Below are 13,565 nucleotides of genomic sequence, written 5' to 3'. Positions count from 1 at the left end.
TCCAGCTTCACCCGTACCCAGGGGCGCATGGCCTCACCCGGACCCCGGATCCAGCTTCACCCGGACCCAGGGGTGCATGGCCTCACCTGGACCCAGGGGCACAGCCTCACCCGCACCCTGAACCCAGCCACACCCCGACCCAGGGGCGCATGGCCTCACCCGGACCCAGGGGCGTGTGGCCTCGCCTGGACCCAGGGGCGCGGCCTCACCCAGACCTGGGACCCAGCGGGGCCTCGTCTTCTTGATCCCAATTCCTGTCCGTCAACTCCCTCTCAGCAATTCCCTCGGCCATTTTCTCAAAGCTCCGGGGCGGCTGCTGTGGAACTCACTGGGCGGTGGGCTCGGCGAGGCTCCGGTGCACCCGGTGCACGGCAGCGGGCTGGTCCGAGGACACTGCGGCGGCACTCGGGTCTGCAGTGGCGACCAGTCGCCAGGGGAGTGCACCTGGATCCGGGACCCAGCGGGGCCTCGTCTTCCCAATCCCAACTCCCATCGGTCAATTCCTTCACAGCAATTCCTCCAGCCATTGTTCTGGATAGTGTCTGCTCTGTTTTCTAGTTGTAGTTTCAAAATTGTTGTGGTAGGCAACAATCAGGCGTCTGCCCTATGCCGCCATCTTGGTCCTCCAGAAGATTCTTAAGCAACCTTACAAATGTGGTTCTGAACACTGTGTCATCCTTCAGTTTATCTTCCTTCATCCCTTCTATTCGTGACCTGCTTCGGTGTCTTCACCTTTTGGCTGCCTCCCTATCGCTCAGCTTCTCCAATCTCCCTAGGCAGTCGCTCTTGATACCCCCCTTTGTGGGCTGAGTGCAAAGTCTTGGTGTTGTTAAGCCTTGATTGCTGTTGGTACACTGGGAGGATTTGACCTCCAGTCCAATTGGCTGTGAGGATCAGCCGTGTCTACGCCGGGAGACAGCCCCATTCAACCAGACTTGCAAAACTGTAAAAGCCTCTGTGCTCAGCTTGGATGGAGCGGAGTTACAGGGTGGAGCCTACAGCCTTGGCTTCCCGTCAGTCCCGTGTCTCAGTATTCCTCTGTACTCCCTGCAAACACCTTTGAGAGAAAAGCGCCCTGGAGTTTCGCCCGCTTCCAAACAGTCTAGTCTCTCCCCCAATGAATCTGGATTCCCAGATTCTCGCCCGGAACTGGGTTTCAGTGTAGTCGGAACTGGGGCTCAGCACAGTCTGGCGCTTTTGTCTCCTTCCCACCAGGGCAATTCAGCGGCACAGTCAACAGACCATCCTCTGCGCACATTCCCGTGCGCGCCTCTGGTGCTCTGCCTTTCGCCGCTTCTCTGCGTTTCCGCCTTACAGCCCAGATTTCCCCAGTATGAGCCTGGCTTCCCCGGGTCTTTCCCGGAACTGGGGTTCAGTGCAGTCGGAACTGGGGTTCAGCACGGTCCGGAGCTTTTGTCTCCTTCCCGCTAGGGCAATTCAGCGGCACAGGCAACAGTTTGTCCTCTGCGCGCATTCATGTGCGCACCTCCGGAGCTCTGCCTTTTGCCGCTCCTCTGTGCCTCCGCCCCACAGCCCAGATTCCCCCAGCATGAGCCTGGCTTCCCAGGGTTTCGCCCGGAACTGGGGTTCAGTGCAGTCGGAGCTGGGGTTCAGAGCAATCTGGAGCTTTTATCTCCTCCTGCTAGAGAACAGTGACCAGGCCGTCAGCCACCCCTTCTTCTCCAGCTCCGTCCTCCCCGCACGCGCGCGTGCTCGTGTCTCCGCCCATGTCTCCATACCTCAGGCTTTTACGGCTCCTCTGATTTTCCTTGTGGTTTTCTCTTTCCTTCTAGTTGTGGGCATTTCAGTCAGCCAGCTTTCCTGTGGTTCTGGATGATGTCCGTTTTGACTTTTAGTTGTATTTTTGAAATTGTGCCAGGCTGTAGGTTAGGTGTTTAACCTATGCCGCCATCTTGTTTTCTCCGATTTTTGCCATTTTAATTATGTCTTGGTTTCATCTTGTTTGGGACTCTGCATTTCCTGGACTTTTATTTCTATTTCATTTCCTAGATTAGGGAAGTTTTCTCTAATTATTCCGTCAAGATCCCTTGATCTCTTTCTTCTCTTTCTGGTACCACTATGATACAAATGTTGTTATGCTTGATATTGTCCCATAGGTCCCTAAAACTATTCTCATTTTTAAATTTCTTTTTGCTGTTTTAATTGGGTATTTTCTGCCTCCTTGTCTTCCAAATTGCTGATTTGTTCCTCTGCTTCATTTTATCTGCTGTTGATTCCTTCTAGTGTATTCTTCATTTCAGTCATTTTCATTTCTGACTGATTCTTTTTTATTGTATCTATGTCCTTTTTTATGCTTACTTTTTAGGGTTCTCACTAAATTCTTTGAGCATTCTTATAACCAGTGTTTTGAATTCTGCATCTGTCAGAATTGCCTCCATTTCATTTAGTTCTTTTTCTGGAATTTTCTCCCGGTCTTTCATTTGAGACCTGTTTCTTTGTTTCATTTTGGCTGCCTCTCTGTTTGTTTCTATGTATTAAACATATCTGCTATGTCCCCTAATCCTTACAGGATGGCCTTATTATACAGGTGTGCTGTGGGGCCCAGTGGCACCGTCTCCCTGGTCACCTAAGCCAGGTACTCCAGAAGTGTGCTTTGCACAGGTTGTGTGTGCCCTCCTATTGTAGTTGAGCCTTGATTGCTATTGGCATATCAGTGGGTGTGATTGACCCCTAGGCCTACCAGCTGTAAGAACTGGCCCCAACCATGGCATACGAGCTACTGTGCGGGGCCTGACCCAAAGGAGCAGGATTAACCTCAGTGGGCTCTGCTACTTGCCAAGACCACCTCTTGGGTGTGCTTCTTGTGGAACTAAGTGGATGGTTTTCTTTGGGGTTTGAAATCAGCCATTAGGTATATTGGTTCTGGGGATGCTTGGTAGTGGCTCCAGTATGGATAGAGGTCAGTCATTGCCTGTGATCAGCCCTGGCCACCTTATAGTGGCTACAATGTAACATAGAGCTGGTAGCTGCACTGCTGATCATGGAGGCATGTCACAGAGGCCACACTGCAAACGACAGCCAGCTGCCACCAGCACCAGGCCTGGCTCCACTTAGTAAAAGGAGCAGGGCCCCCTGAGACCCGCCACTGCATACCAACTGCTGTAAGGCTCAGCCATTGAAAGAGCCTCAGGTGGTTCTTGAGTTGTGTGAGGAGGGGTCTCAAGGAGTCCTCAGGGTGGGGTGTGTGGTGTTCACTAGGCTAAGGCAGATTCAGATTTGACCACTGCAGAGAGGGATCACCACAGAAAAGATGGCATCTGCCTGGCAGCTATGTGGAAGAAGGGTTCAACACAACGCAATGGTGGCTGTTCATCCAGCCCTTGCCTTGAAGCCACACAACTTGTCTCTCCCTGTATGTGTCTGGTGACTCCCAAGCCACTGTCCCTCTTCTGGAGCCCAGGGTAAGTGTCCGTGAGGGAGTGAGTCTGTGCATAAGCCCTTCAAGAGGCAGCTTTCCATTTCACCCGGACAGAACCCCCACTGATTTTCACAGCCACAGGTTATGGGGTTCCTCTTTCCAGCTCTGGTGTTTCAGGCGAGGGCACCCAGTGTGAAACTGAGATGCCTCGCTCCTCAGGGGGATTCCTGCAGCTGAGATATCCCTACAGATGCTCAACTGCCACGTGTGGGTGTGAGGCCAGCCCATTTCATATCTCCGCCCCTCCAGCCAGTCTTGATGTGGCTTTCTTATATCCTCAATTGTACGATCTCTTCATCTAGCCTTCCGATGGATTCCCAGCTTGACTGTTCTATAATTTAGTTGTGATTTTCATGTGCCAGCACAGCATTTACTTATTCTCCCATCTTGACTGGGAATCTCTCTTATTTTCTTACAGTGAATTATAAACAAATCTGTTTTTAAATTTTCTTCCAAAGAATCTGACCTGTGAGTTTGTATGTGGATAAGAGTCAATAAGGCTATTATTTATTGAACTTAATAAAGGTGCTAAAATCAGGTGCTACATTTCCAATTTAGTCAAGACTCTTTGGCAGTGAGTGACAAAACTCAATTCCTGAAATCTAGGAGAAGGGTGAACTCGTACAGCCAGCAAATGGCAGGGCTGGTCTTGGGAGCTATCCTGGGACCTGTCCTCCACCCAGCCACTCAGCATTGCTGCTCATCTGCCCCATCACTTTGGCTCATGTACTCCGGATGCAGAAAGCCTCCTCCACATGGCAGACACATGGCTCCCAATCCCCGAGTTTCATACCTGATAGTCTCAGCCACTAGATAGTCTATCCTTATACTGTCTCTGACCTTGGGTGGACTTGGCCTCACCCCTACTTCAAGGCGTGGACTTTGCTTGGTTTAAATCAATTAACTGGTCCTATCTGGCGCCTCCACTCCTTTCCATTCCTTCCACCATGCGGCAGGCATTTAAACCAACCAAGGCAAATTGGTTGAGAGATAAGCAGGTGAAGGAAGCTAGAATGATCCATGTAAGTAACAGACACATTAGTATGAATCCATGTTTAACTTAACATACATAGAGATGGTTCCAAATGGAAATATTTATAGGTGTACATACAAAGGTTAGTAAAAACATAGCTGTGAGGAATTTTTTTAAATGACTGCTCAATAGCAACAAGCATGCTGAGTGCCCAAATCTCGGTTTCTAATACCATTTTCCAACACGATGAATCAGGGTTCCTTGAAGAAATGGCTGATTCTATGACTGAGGCAGGAGCATCCTATGGTGCCAGACAGCAGGAAAGTGCTCAAAAAAAAAAAAAGAAACAAAAACACATTGTTGGGGGTATGTCACAGATTGACACCAACTAAAAGAGCTAGTAATGGCCAAAACTGAAAACTGTTCTATTCAGCAACAGAATAAAGTCATATTAGATTGTATCTCAAAGTATAAAATAAATATAACTAATACTGATACAGTGACTGAAAAAAATAAATGAGGGAAAAGAATCAAACTCCCATGCAGAAGAATTTCAAATAATGTATACAGATCTCCCAGCCTCAAGGAGAGAAAGCCCAACTCCCTACTCCTCACGCGTGAGGCTGCACACAGTGGCTTCCTTCAAAGTGTGTAGCCTGGAGGTGGGGAGTAATCTCACAGCGGAGAATCCGACACGCCCCCCCCCCCCCCCCCCCCCCCCCGGCGAGGTGACTAGGCCAATAATAGCAGTCGTAACTCATGCCGACAGTACATATAGTTGATATGAGGTGATGAAATGGTACTTTACCTCTATGACTTTCCTCCCCCAAATCCATAACCCCAGTATTATCATGAATAAAACATCAAATACATTCCTCTGGTGGAGTATCCTACAAAATATCTGACAAGTCTCCTCAAAGCTCTCAAGGGCATGTAAAACCAGGAAACTCTGTGAAACGCCCACGTTCAAGAGAAGCTACAACTACATGTGATGCGGCATCCTAGTTGGAATCCTGGCACAGAAGAACAACATTTGGTCAAAACGGAAGAAATATGAATAAACTAAACATTAGGAATAATGTTTGTATTAGTTAATTAATTATAACAAATGTATCATATTAGTGAAGGGTTAGCAACAGAGGAGACACAGTACAAGGCACAGAGAACTCTGTGCTGCTCTCTCAATCTTTCCATAAATCCTAACTGTTCTAAAAATGGAAATCCACTGAAAAGAAAAAAACCCTCTTCTAATGACATTATTACTAAAGCTCTCCCTGCTTTCCTGAACGGTGCGGACTGTTCTGCACACTTAAACACCGTGACGGGACAATGTGAGTGCAGTGTCAGCACTGGGCTGGCACACGGCAGATGCTGCAGCTGTTCACTGGCTCATTCAACAAATTATGGATTTGAGAACCTGCTTTGAGATCATCTCTGTTCTAGGTACCAGCAGCACATGAAGTGAACATGGAGGAGGGGGAGAAGCAAATAAAATACAATGTTCATATGATAATAAGTGCCTTAAAAATATACTAAACAGGTAAAGGGGTAGAGAATAATAGGGAAGGTTCTGTTTTTCTAGGACAGCTGGGAAGACCCCTCTGAGGAGAAAAGCTGAACACACAAACCTGAAAGAAATGAGGGAGTTAGTGATACAAGGATTTGAGCAAAGAACATTGCGGCACAGGAAACAAATAAAAATGCGGAGGCAGGAATGAGCTCAGTGTACGTGAGGCCTGGGTGGCTGAGCTGGAGTGAATGAAGGAAGGAGGGCTCGGAGACAAGGTCAGAGAACTAAATGGGGTTGAGATCAGGAAACAGCTTGAAGGCCACACTAAGAAATTAAATTTTATTCTTGATGTGATAGGATGTCTGTCACTGTATGACTTTAATCAAGAAAGTGACTCCATGTGGTGCACACATTTAAGATTATTCCAGCAGTGGCATGGAGAATGGAGGTGGCATAGGGGTGCTACATTGAAAACATGCAAACCAGATGGCAGGCCACATAGATGTCCAGGTGAAATGATGGCAGTTAGGAGATTGGTGGTATCACAAAGTGATAGAAATGGTGAGAATGGTAATATGTTTTGAGATAGAACCAATAGGGCTTACTGATTGAGTATATGTAGAGATTGAGCGGGGAGAGGGGTGGGCACTTATGGACTAACCAACAAAAATGAATGTGAATAGAATCAACACTCATAAGACATCATATCATAGGACACAATAGCTGGTACCCAAGCTCAAGAGATTTTATATATTTTTTAATTGATTTCAGAGAGGAAGGGAGAAGGAGAAAGAGATTGAAACATCAATGATGAGAGAGAATCATTGATTGGCTCTTCCTGCATGCCCCCTACTGGGGATAGAGACCACAACCTGAGTATGTGCCCTTGACCAGAATCAAATCTGGGACCCTACAGTCTGCAGGTCGACGCTCTATCCACTGAGCCAAACCAGCTAGGGCTCGAGAGATCTTAAATATGCTCTGGACCTACCAGCTAACTGGGATGGCCACAAACTTAGCATTTTGCTATCTATATATATAAAACCCTAAGCAATCTTTTGACCATTTGACCAGTCGCTATTACACTCACCGACCACCAGTGGGCAGATGCTCAATGCAGGAGCTGCCCCTGGTGGTCAGCACGCTCCCACAGTGGGGGCGCTGCTCAGCTGACAGCGCCAGACACTGGGCTCACGGCTGGCGAGCACAGCTGCGGTGGCATGAGCCTCTCCTGCCTCCGCAGCAGCACTACCGAGCAGCAGCAGCAGCAGCAGGCACAGCGGGGCCGGGATGAGCGGGAGCGCCCAGCCTGGGCTCAGGCTCCTCCCTGGCCACCTGTCGCTTTCATGCACTACATCCCTTGGCAGATGTTGAACTGCTGGTTATGGCCTGATCCAATCTGGCAGTCCAACATCCCCTGAGGGGTCCTGGATTGCGAGAGGGACCAGGCCAGACTAAGGGACCCCACGGGTGCCCCTAGTCCTATATAATAAAAGCCTAATATGCTAAGTGTCCAGTCATCTGTTCAACCAATCAAAGCGTAATATGCTAATGATATGCTAAGGCTGCTCAACCACTTGCTATGACATGCACTGACCACCAGGGGGCAGACGCTCTGACCAGCAGGTTATCTTGATGCTGGGGTCCAACCAATTGAGACTGATTGAGACAGGCTGGACACGCCCTGGAGCCCTCCCGCTGTCCCTCCTCAGCTGGCCAACCTCCCGTGTCCTTCCCCAGCCCCGATCATGCACTGATGGGGTCCCTTGGCCTGGCCTGCACCCTCTCGCAATTCAGGACCCCTCAGGGGATGTCAGAGAGCCAGTTTTGGCCCAATCCCGCAGGCCAGGCCAAGGGACCCACTGGTGCACAAATTCATGCACCGGGCCTCTTGTATAATATAATCCCTCTTTGGTGAGACCTTTATTCAGGCTATGAACCTCTGAGAAGACTTATCTCAGAGATCAAAGGGAATTGCAGGAAATGGTGCTTCTTGATGAGCAAGGAGGTGTGCTTCCTTTCTCTGGGGCAGAACTGTCTTCTCTCCTCAACTTTCCCCCCCAAAATTCTGGGAGGGCAGCAACTTATTCACCATTGCAGAAGGAGTGCCTGGCCCAGGAGACACTGCAGCAGACGCCTGCTGAAGGCTGTGGAGAAAGCGGCACCCAGCGCCACCGCCGGAGAGGAGCCTGGTCTCCCTCGGAAACCATGTTCTAAAAGAAAACAGCACTATCCAGGCCAACACAGAAGAAAAACAATGAGGTCAAATAACCCACGAGTCCTGGGTTAGAGGCGACAAATGAGAAACAGTGATTTTGCAAGAGATGCACAAAGGGCTGAACAACAGTCTGTTGGTATTTTGCAGTTAAACTTGATGATCTCATCACAGAATCACCAAATATCGGAGCTGGGAGGGATTTTAGAAAACTCTGGATCAATTTGCTCATCTGACATGAGGAAATGAAGATGAAATGCCGGGCCCCGGTGCCAGCTGTTTCGACATGGCAGGGCCGGCAGGGGGGTTCACTCCCTTCCCCACACGGAGGCTCAAAGGAGAGTTTTCAGAAGCTGGAGAGACAGGCTTCTAAAGTCTACAGTTTATTCCCAAGTTAAAGTCCCCACTTAGCATTCCCTCCGTGGACAACAAATCGCCTCCCTTGATAAGCTTGTCCTCTTCCTTTCGGTGAAAGAGAGGCGCCAGGACACTTCCCGTTCGGACATGGCTGCCGGGGAGCTCAGAACTCCATCGAACACTTAGCCCTCGTAACAATAAAGGCCTCCGTTTTTGACAAACATACTTATTTCCCCTCCTCTTTATGTCTTTTCATTATTTTATAACTATTCAATGGCTTTATTGTATATGCGTTTTTTATTGTAAGTCACCTCAAATTCTGTTTGGAAGACAGCCAGGTGTAAATCACCAATAAACCAAAACAGAAAGATTTCACTTCTCTTGTGCACGGCAACCACGGCCAGCTGTGGTGTCTGCTCAGATCCCACCCTTGACCTACAACTCAGACCTCACCTCCTGGCGTTATATTTACAGAGCGGAAAGGCCACCACAGGGCGGACTGCACACACATGACTAATTACAAAATGGCAGGGTCTGCCTGCTAACTAGACAAGGCCCTGGAAACTTCTCTGGAATTAAAACAAGATGTGGAGGGAGATGTGCTTCCTGCGCCGACGTGGCAGGCCTTCGCCAACAGCCGAGCCGGAGCAGCCGCCCCTGGCCGCTCAGGTGGTGAACCCTTTCCCCACCAACTCCAGATTTCTGCTGGCTACTGCCCCAGGCCTGAGAAGCGAGATCCCGTAGCCTTCATCCCTTCTGGATTCTAGCCATGTAAAGAAATTAAAGCACTCGTTTTTCTGAAAACATGAGGCTTTTTTTCCTCCCTAAAATAAAATTCCCCCTAAACCACAAAAATTTAACCCAGGCAGGATTAGAAATGCAGTAAAGGAGTCTATCCGAGATCCTTCCTCCTGCTCCCTCCCGGCTGCAGTCCTCCGTCCCCATCTCTGCCGAGGTAGCGAAGGAAACATTAATAAGTCCCAGAAAATGTCAACTTCTCCAGAGGGCATGAGACTTTCACGTTTATGCATTTGAGCTTGAGACTTCCTGTGGCTCTTTTATTTTTCACTCTTCCCTGAGTTGTACAATTTTGTTCTTTATTCCTATGGTGTTGGCCACAATTTTCATGATAGTCTAAGAGATAGGTTTAAAAAGATGGGTCCAGAGGTCCTCTCGCTATGAAAATACTAGTAGTCCTTCCCTAGAACATCCATCTAGATTCTGTTCACTGATCTCTTCCTAGCCAGAGCCAATTTGTTCAGATAGAGACAAAAATGCTGCCCCAACTCCTTAAAGAATGAGACAGTTGCAAAAACCCACGTTTCTCTGGAAACATCTCAGGGAAATTATGAAATGCAGACAAGACTAGTGTATGACATCAGCCTAACATGGCAGAGCTCACCTGGGCCCGGGCTGCCGCTGGACCTTTATCCTGACCTATCGCGTAGTATCTATGAACTCTGGACCAAACGCCAAACTCTGCATTCTTTCCTCATCCGAAACGGCAGTGATGCCAGTGTGTGCTGCCCAGAGCAGGCTCGCACACTTTGGGTGCATCAGAAACAATGGAGGGCTTTTTAGAACACAGATCACGGACCTCACTCCATGGCTTCTAATGCAGTGGGTCTATGCAGGTGCCTGAGAATCTGAATTTCTACAAAGGCCTCACGTGACACTGGTGCTGCTGGTTAAAGGCCATACTCTGAGAACCACTATCTCAGGGTTATGGGAGAGATGACATAGTCAATATACATAAACTCAGTGTCAGCAATGGCTGTTTTTATGACTGTTGAGCACTGTGCCTGGTTAGCTATGTTAAATGGTGTCAGTTATTATCTTACAAGTTGTCCATCAATTTACAAATTATAGTAAACTTGTAGTTGAACTGTGATGTAATCCTACCTAATAAAAAGGTAATATGCAAATTGACCGTACCATCGACACACCCACAAGCTACGCCCATAAGCCACGCCCACAAGCCAATCAGAGCGAGTATGCAAATTAACCCAATCAAGATGGCTAAAGCCACAGAGAACAAGGTTTCCCAGGTAACAGAGCAAGCCAAGCTTTCCGCGAGCTGTTGCAGGCCTAAGCCTCCACTCAAGCTACAAAGTTTCAATTATAGAAGGTAAACAAATTCAAACAGAAATGGTGGCAGAACGTGGCTTGAGAGAGCAAGCCATGGTTGCCGGCGGCAACAGGAGAAGCAAAGCTTTCCGCACACCCTCCACTTAAGGCTACAAAGTTTCAATTATAGAAGGTGAATTAATTGCCACAGAAATGGCTGCCGGCGGCGGAGGGAGCAGCAGGCTTGGCTCTGCTCCAGGCTACAAAGTTTCAATTGTAGAAGGAAAATAAATTCCAGATACCAGGGCCTCCGCTTGCGTTGCCAGGGGGCGTGGCCAGCCTGCAAACCACCACAGGCCCCTCGCTCAGGCCACCCCACGCCCCAAGAGAACCCCCACCCTGATCTGGGACACCCTTCAGGGCAAACCAGCTGGCCCCCACCCCTGCACCAGGCCTCTAGCCTATCTAATAAAAAAGTAATATGCAGATTGACCATCACTCCAACACACAATATGTCTGCCCCCATGTGGTCAAAGATCCTGCCCCCATGTGGACACAAGATGGCCACTACAAGATGGCCAGCAGGAGAGGGCAGTTGGGAGACACCCGACCTGCAAGGGAGGGCAGTTGAGAGGGACCAGGCCTGCAAGGGAGGGCAGTTGAAAGGGACCAGGCTTGCAAGAAAGGGCAGTTGGAGGTGATCAACCCTGCAGGAGAGGGCAGTTAGGGATAACCAGGCTGGCAGAGGAGGGAAGTTAGGGGCAAACAGGCTGGCAGGGGAGCAGTTAAGCATCAACCAGGCTGGCAGCGGAGTGGTTAGGGGATGATCATGCTGGCAGGCAGAAGCAGTTAGGGGCAATCAGGAAGGCAGGCAGGCAAGCAGTTGGGAGCCAGCAGTCCTGGATTGTGAGAGGGATGTCCGACTGCCCGTTTAGGCCCGATCCACTGGGATCGGGCCTAAACGGGCAGTCGGACATCCCTCCAGGGGTTCCAGATTGGAGAGGGTACAGGCTGGGCTGAGGGACAACCCCCTACCGTGCACGAATTTCGTGCACCGGGCTTCTAGTCTATAATAATAAAAGTGTAATATGCTAATTATACCGGACACCCTTTCAGATGATCTTCTGGACCAAGCCAAGGTGACTGGGCCAAGACAGAGGTGGCTGAACCCCTGCTCCCCTACGCCCCCCGACTGCAGCGGGCGGGGCTGAGCCCCTGCACAAATTTCCACATTGGGCCTCAAGTCTATTATAAGAAACCTCAGTACAATAGTTAAGCTCCTAACAGAAATACCCTTATTATAAAAAGGGCCTCAAGTCTATTATAAGAAACCTCAGTACAATAGTTAAGCTCCTAACAGAAATACCCTTATTATAAAAAGCATATACACTCATGAGGGGTTGTAAGTGGTTTTAAATACTTAAAAGCAATTCTGTAGATCACTGGGCCCCCCCACAAAAAACATTTTGTCAGAAACCATCTGTACATTTACTGAGACAGAAGAGAAGCGGACACAGCTACTTCTTGAGGTTTCATTTTTCTCTTAGTTATGGTAAAAGTGCCAAACTCATTTAGTTATCATGATCAAAAAGAATCCAACTGGCTTCCAGTAATTAAGGAGCCGGCAAATGTGGGCCTTGCAAAGGCAACTAGAACCGTCCAGGGATCCTAAGGGGCCTGGGACACGCAAGGGCTGAAGACAAGAGGTCCTTAGGAAGCTCTCCACGACCAAGGAAATAAACGCAACCCCAACCTGTGGGCGGCCAGCAGCTCTAAAAACACAGGTAAGTGCTCTGAGGAAGAGCTGTGGGTGTTCAGCTTTGCGCAGAGAATATCAAACCTGATGTGGAAGAGGAGAGGTTTTCTCTGTAGGGCTCTGGCTTGAGTCTGAACTAGACCGAGGGGCAGGGAAGCCCCAGTGTCCTCTCCCTGCCACGCACCATCCTCCCAAGGAGAAAACTTTTCAATAAACTTAGGTCCAGTGCCTCTTCCTTCTAAGAACAGTGATTCGAGATTCAGACAGTCAGCCAGTCTTGGTAAATATGTAGCTTTTACAATTCAATCAGATTTACACGTTTGTTAAAAAGTCTCCAATGAAACATGAGAATTAGAACATCCTAGCGTCGTGAAGCTCTTGAAAATTCAAACAAAGGGCACATGTTTACCGGAATGCAAGGTGACGCCTCGCTTTGACAGTTTTCGGGTGTGACACAGAAACGTTTCCCCGACACTTCTTTGGAAAACGTGCGTGATTCTCTCACTGAGCCTTCGGCGGACTCCGCCAGGGTGGCTCTCCATTGCCCGCAGGTTCGGGCCCAGCAGGGGCAGCTCTGCGAGCGCTCTCCCCGCACCCGCCCTCCAGCCACAGCCTCCCGGCCCGGGCGGCGGAGGGAGCGCACGGCCCCAGACGGGACTCACCTCGCCAACTTCTCCGGGCTCGGCGCGCCCCGGCGGCGGCCGGCTCGGGGGCGCGGACGCGGGGGCCGGTGCCTCTGGGCGCCCGGGCCCGCCCCGGTGGGGGCGCCCCGGCCCGCGGGGCGCGCGGGGGCCGGCGTGGGAGAGCGCTGCGGGGCGGACGCGGGGCGCGCAGGCGGCGGGGGCGCAGGGCCGGGGCGCAGGGCCAGCAGCGCGAGCAGCAGCGCCGACAGCCCGAGCAGCAGCAGCAGCGCGGCCGCCCGGCAGCGGAGCCTCATGGTGCGCGGCTGCCCGGGCGGCGGCCCCTCTGAGCGTCGGCGCCCGGGGCAGCGGCGGACGGGCAGCTGGCGCCTCCCCCACCGTCCGCGGGGACTGGGGGGCGCGGGCCAGCGGGGAGGAGGCTGCGGGCGCCACGGCCGAAGGAGGGGCCCCCACGCCTACCGTACTGTGTGGAATAGCTGCCCTCCGCGCTCCGGGCGCAGGTAGCGCAGCCTGGGAGCCTCTTACTTACTCACCCACTAGGTCAGGGGCCTCATCCGGCCATTCGCTCACCCTGCTCACCCCGCGCCACCGGCCCCCTGTACTCACT

General features: G+C 50.6%; 1 protein-coding gene across 1 annotated transcript in view; it reads right to left on the bottom strand.

Annotated features, from left to right (window-relative positions):
• The window catches only part of GXYLT2 (glucoside xylosyltransferase 2), a 182,964-nt gene extending 169,710 nt beyond the window's left edge, over positions 1 to 13,254 (bottom strand). Inside the window, exon 1 of the mRNA XM_054708169.1 lies at positions 12,980 to 13,254. Coding sequence (XP_054564144.1) covers positions 12,980 to 13,254 — 275 coding nt within the window. The remainder of the gene's footprint in view (positions 1 to 12,979) is intronic.
• Positions 13,255 to 13,565: the final 311 nt, after the last annotated feature.

Source organism: Eptesicus fuscus, chromosome 18 (genome assembly GCF_027574615.1).
Source record: "Eptesicus fuscus isolate TK198812 chromosome 18, DD_ASM_mEF_20220401, whole genome shotgun sequence".
NCBI classification, from domain to species: domain Eukaryota; kingdom Metazoa; phylum Chordata; class Mammalia; order Chiroptera; family Vespertilionidae; genus Eptesicus; species Eptesicus fuscus.
Note: the sequence above shows the minus strand (reverse complement) of the source record. Positions and strands in the feature narration are given on the sequence as shown.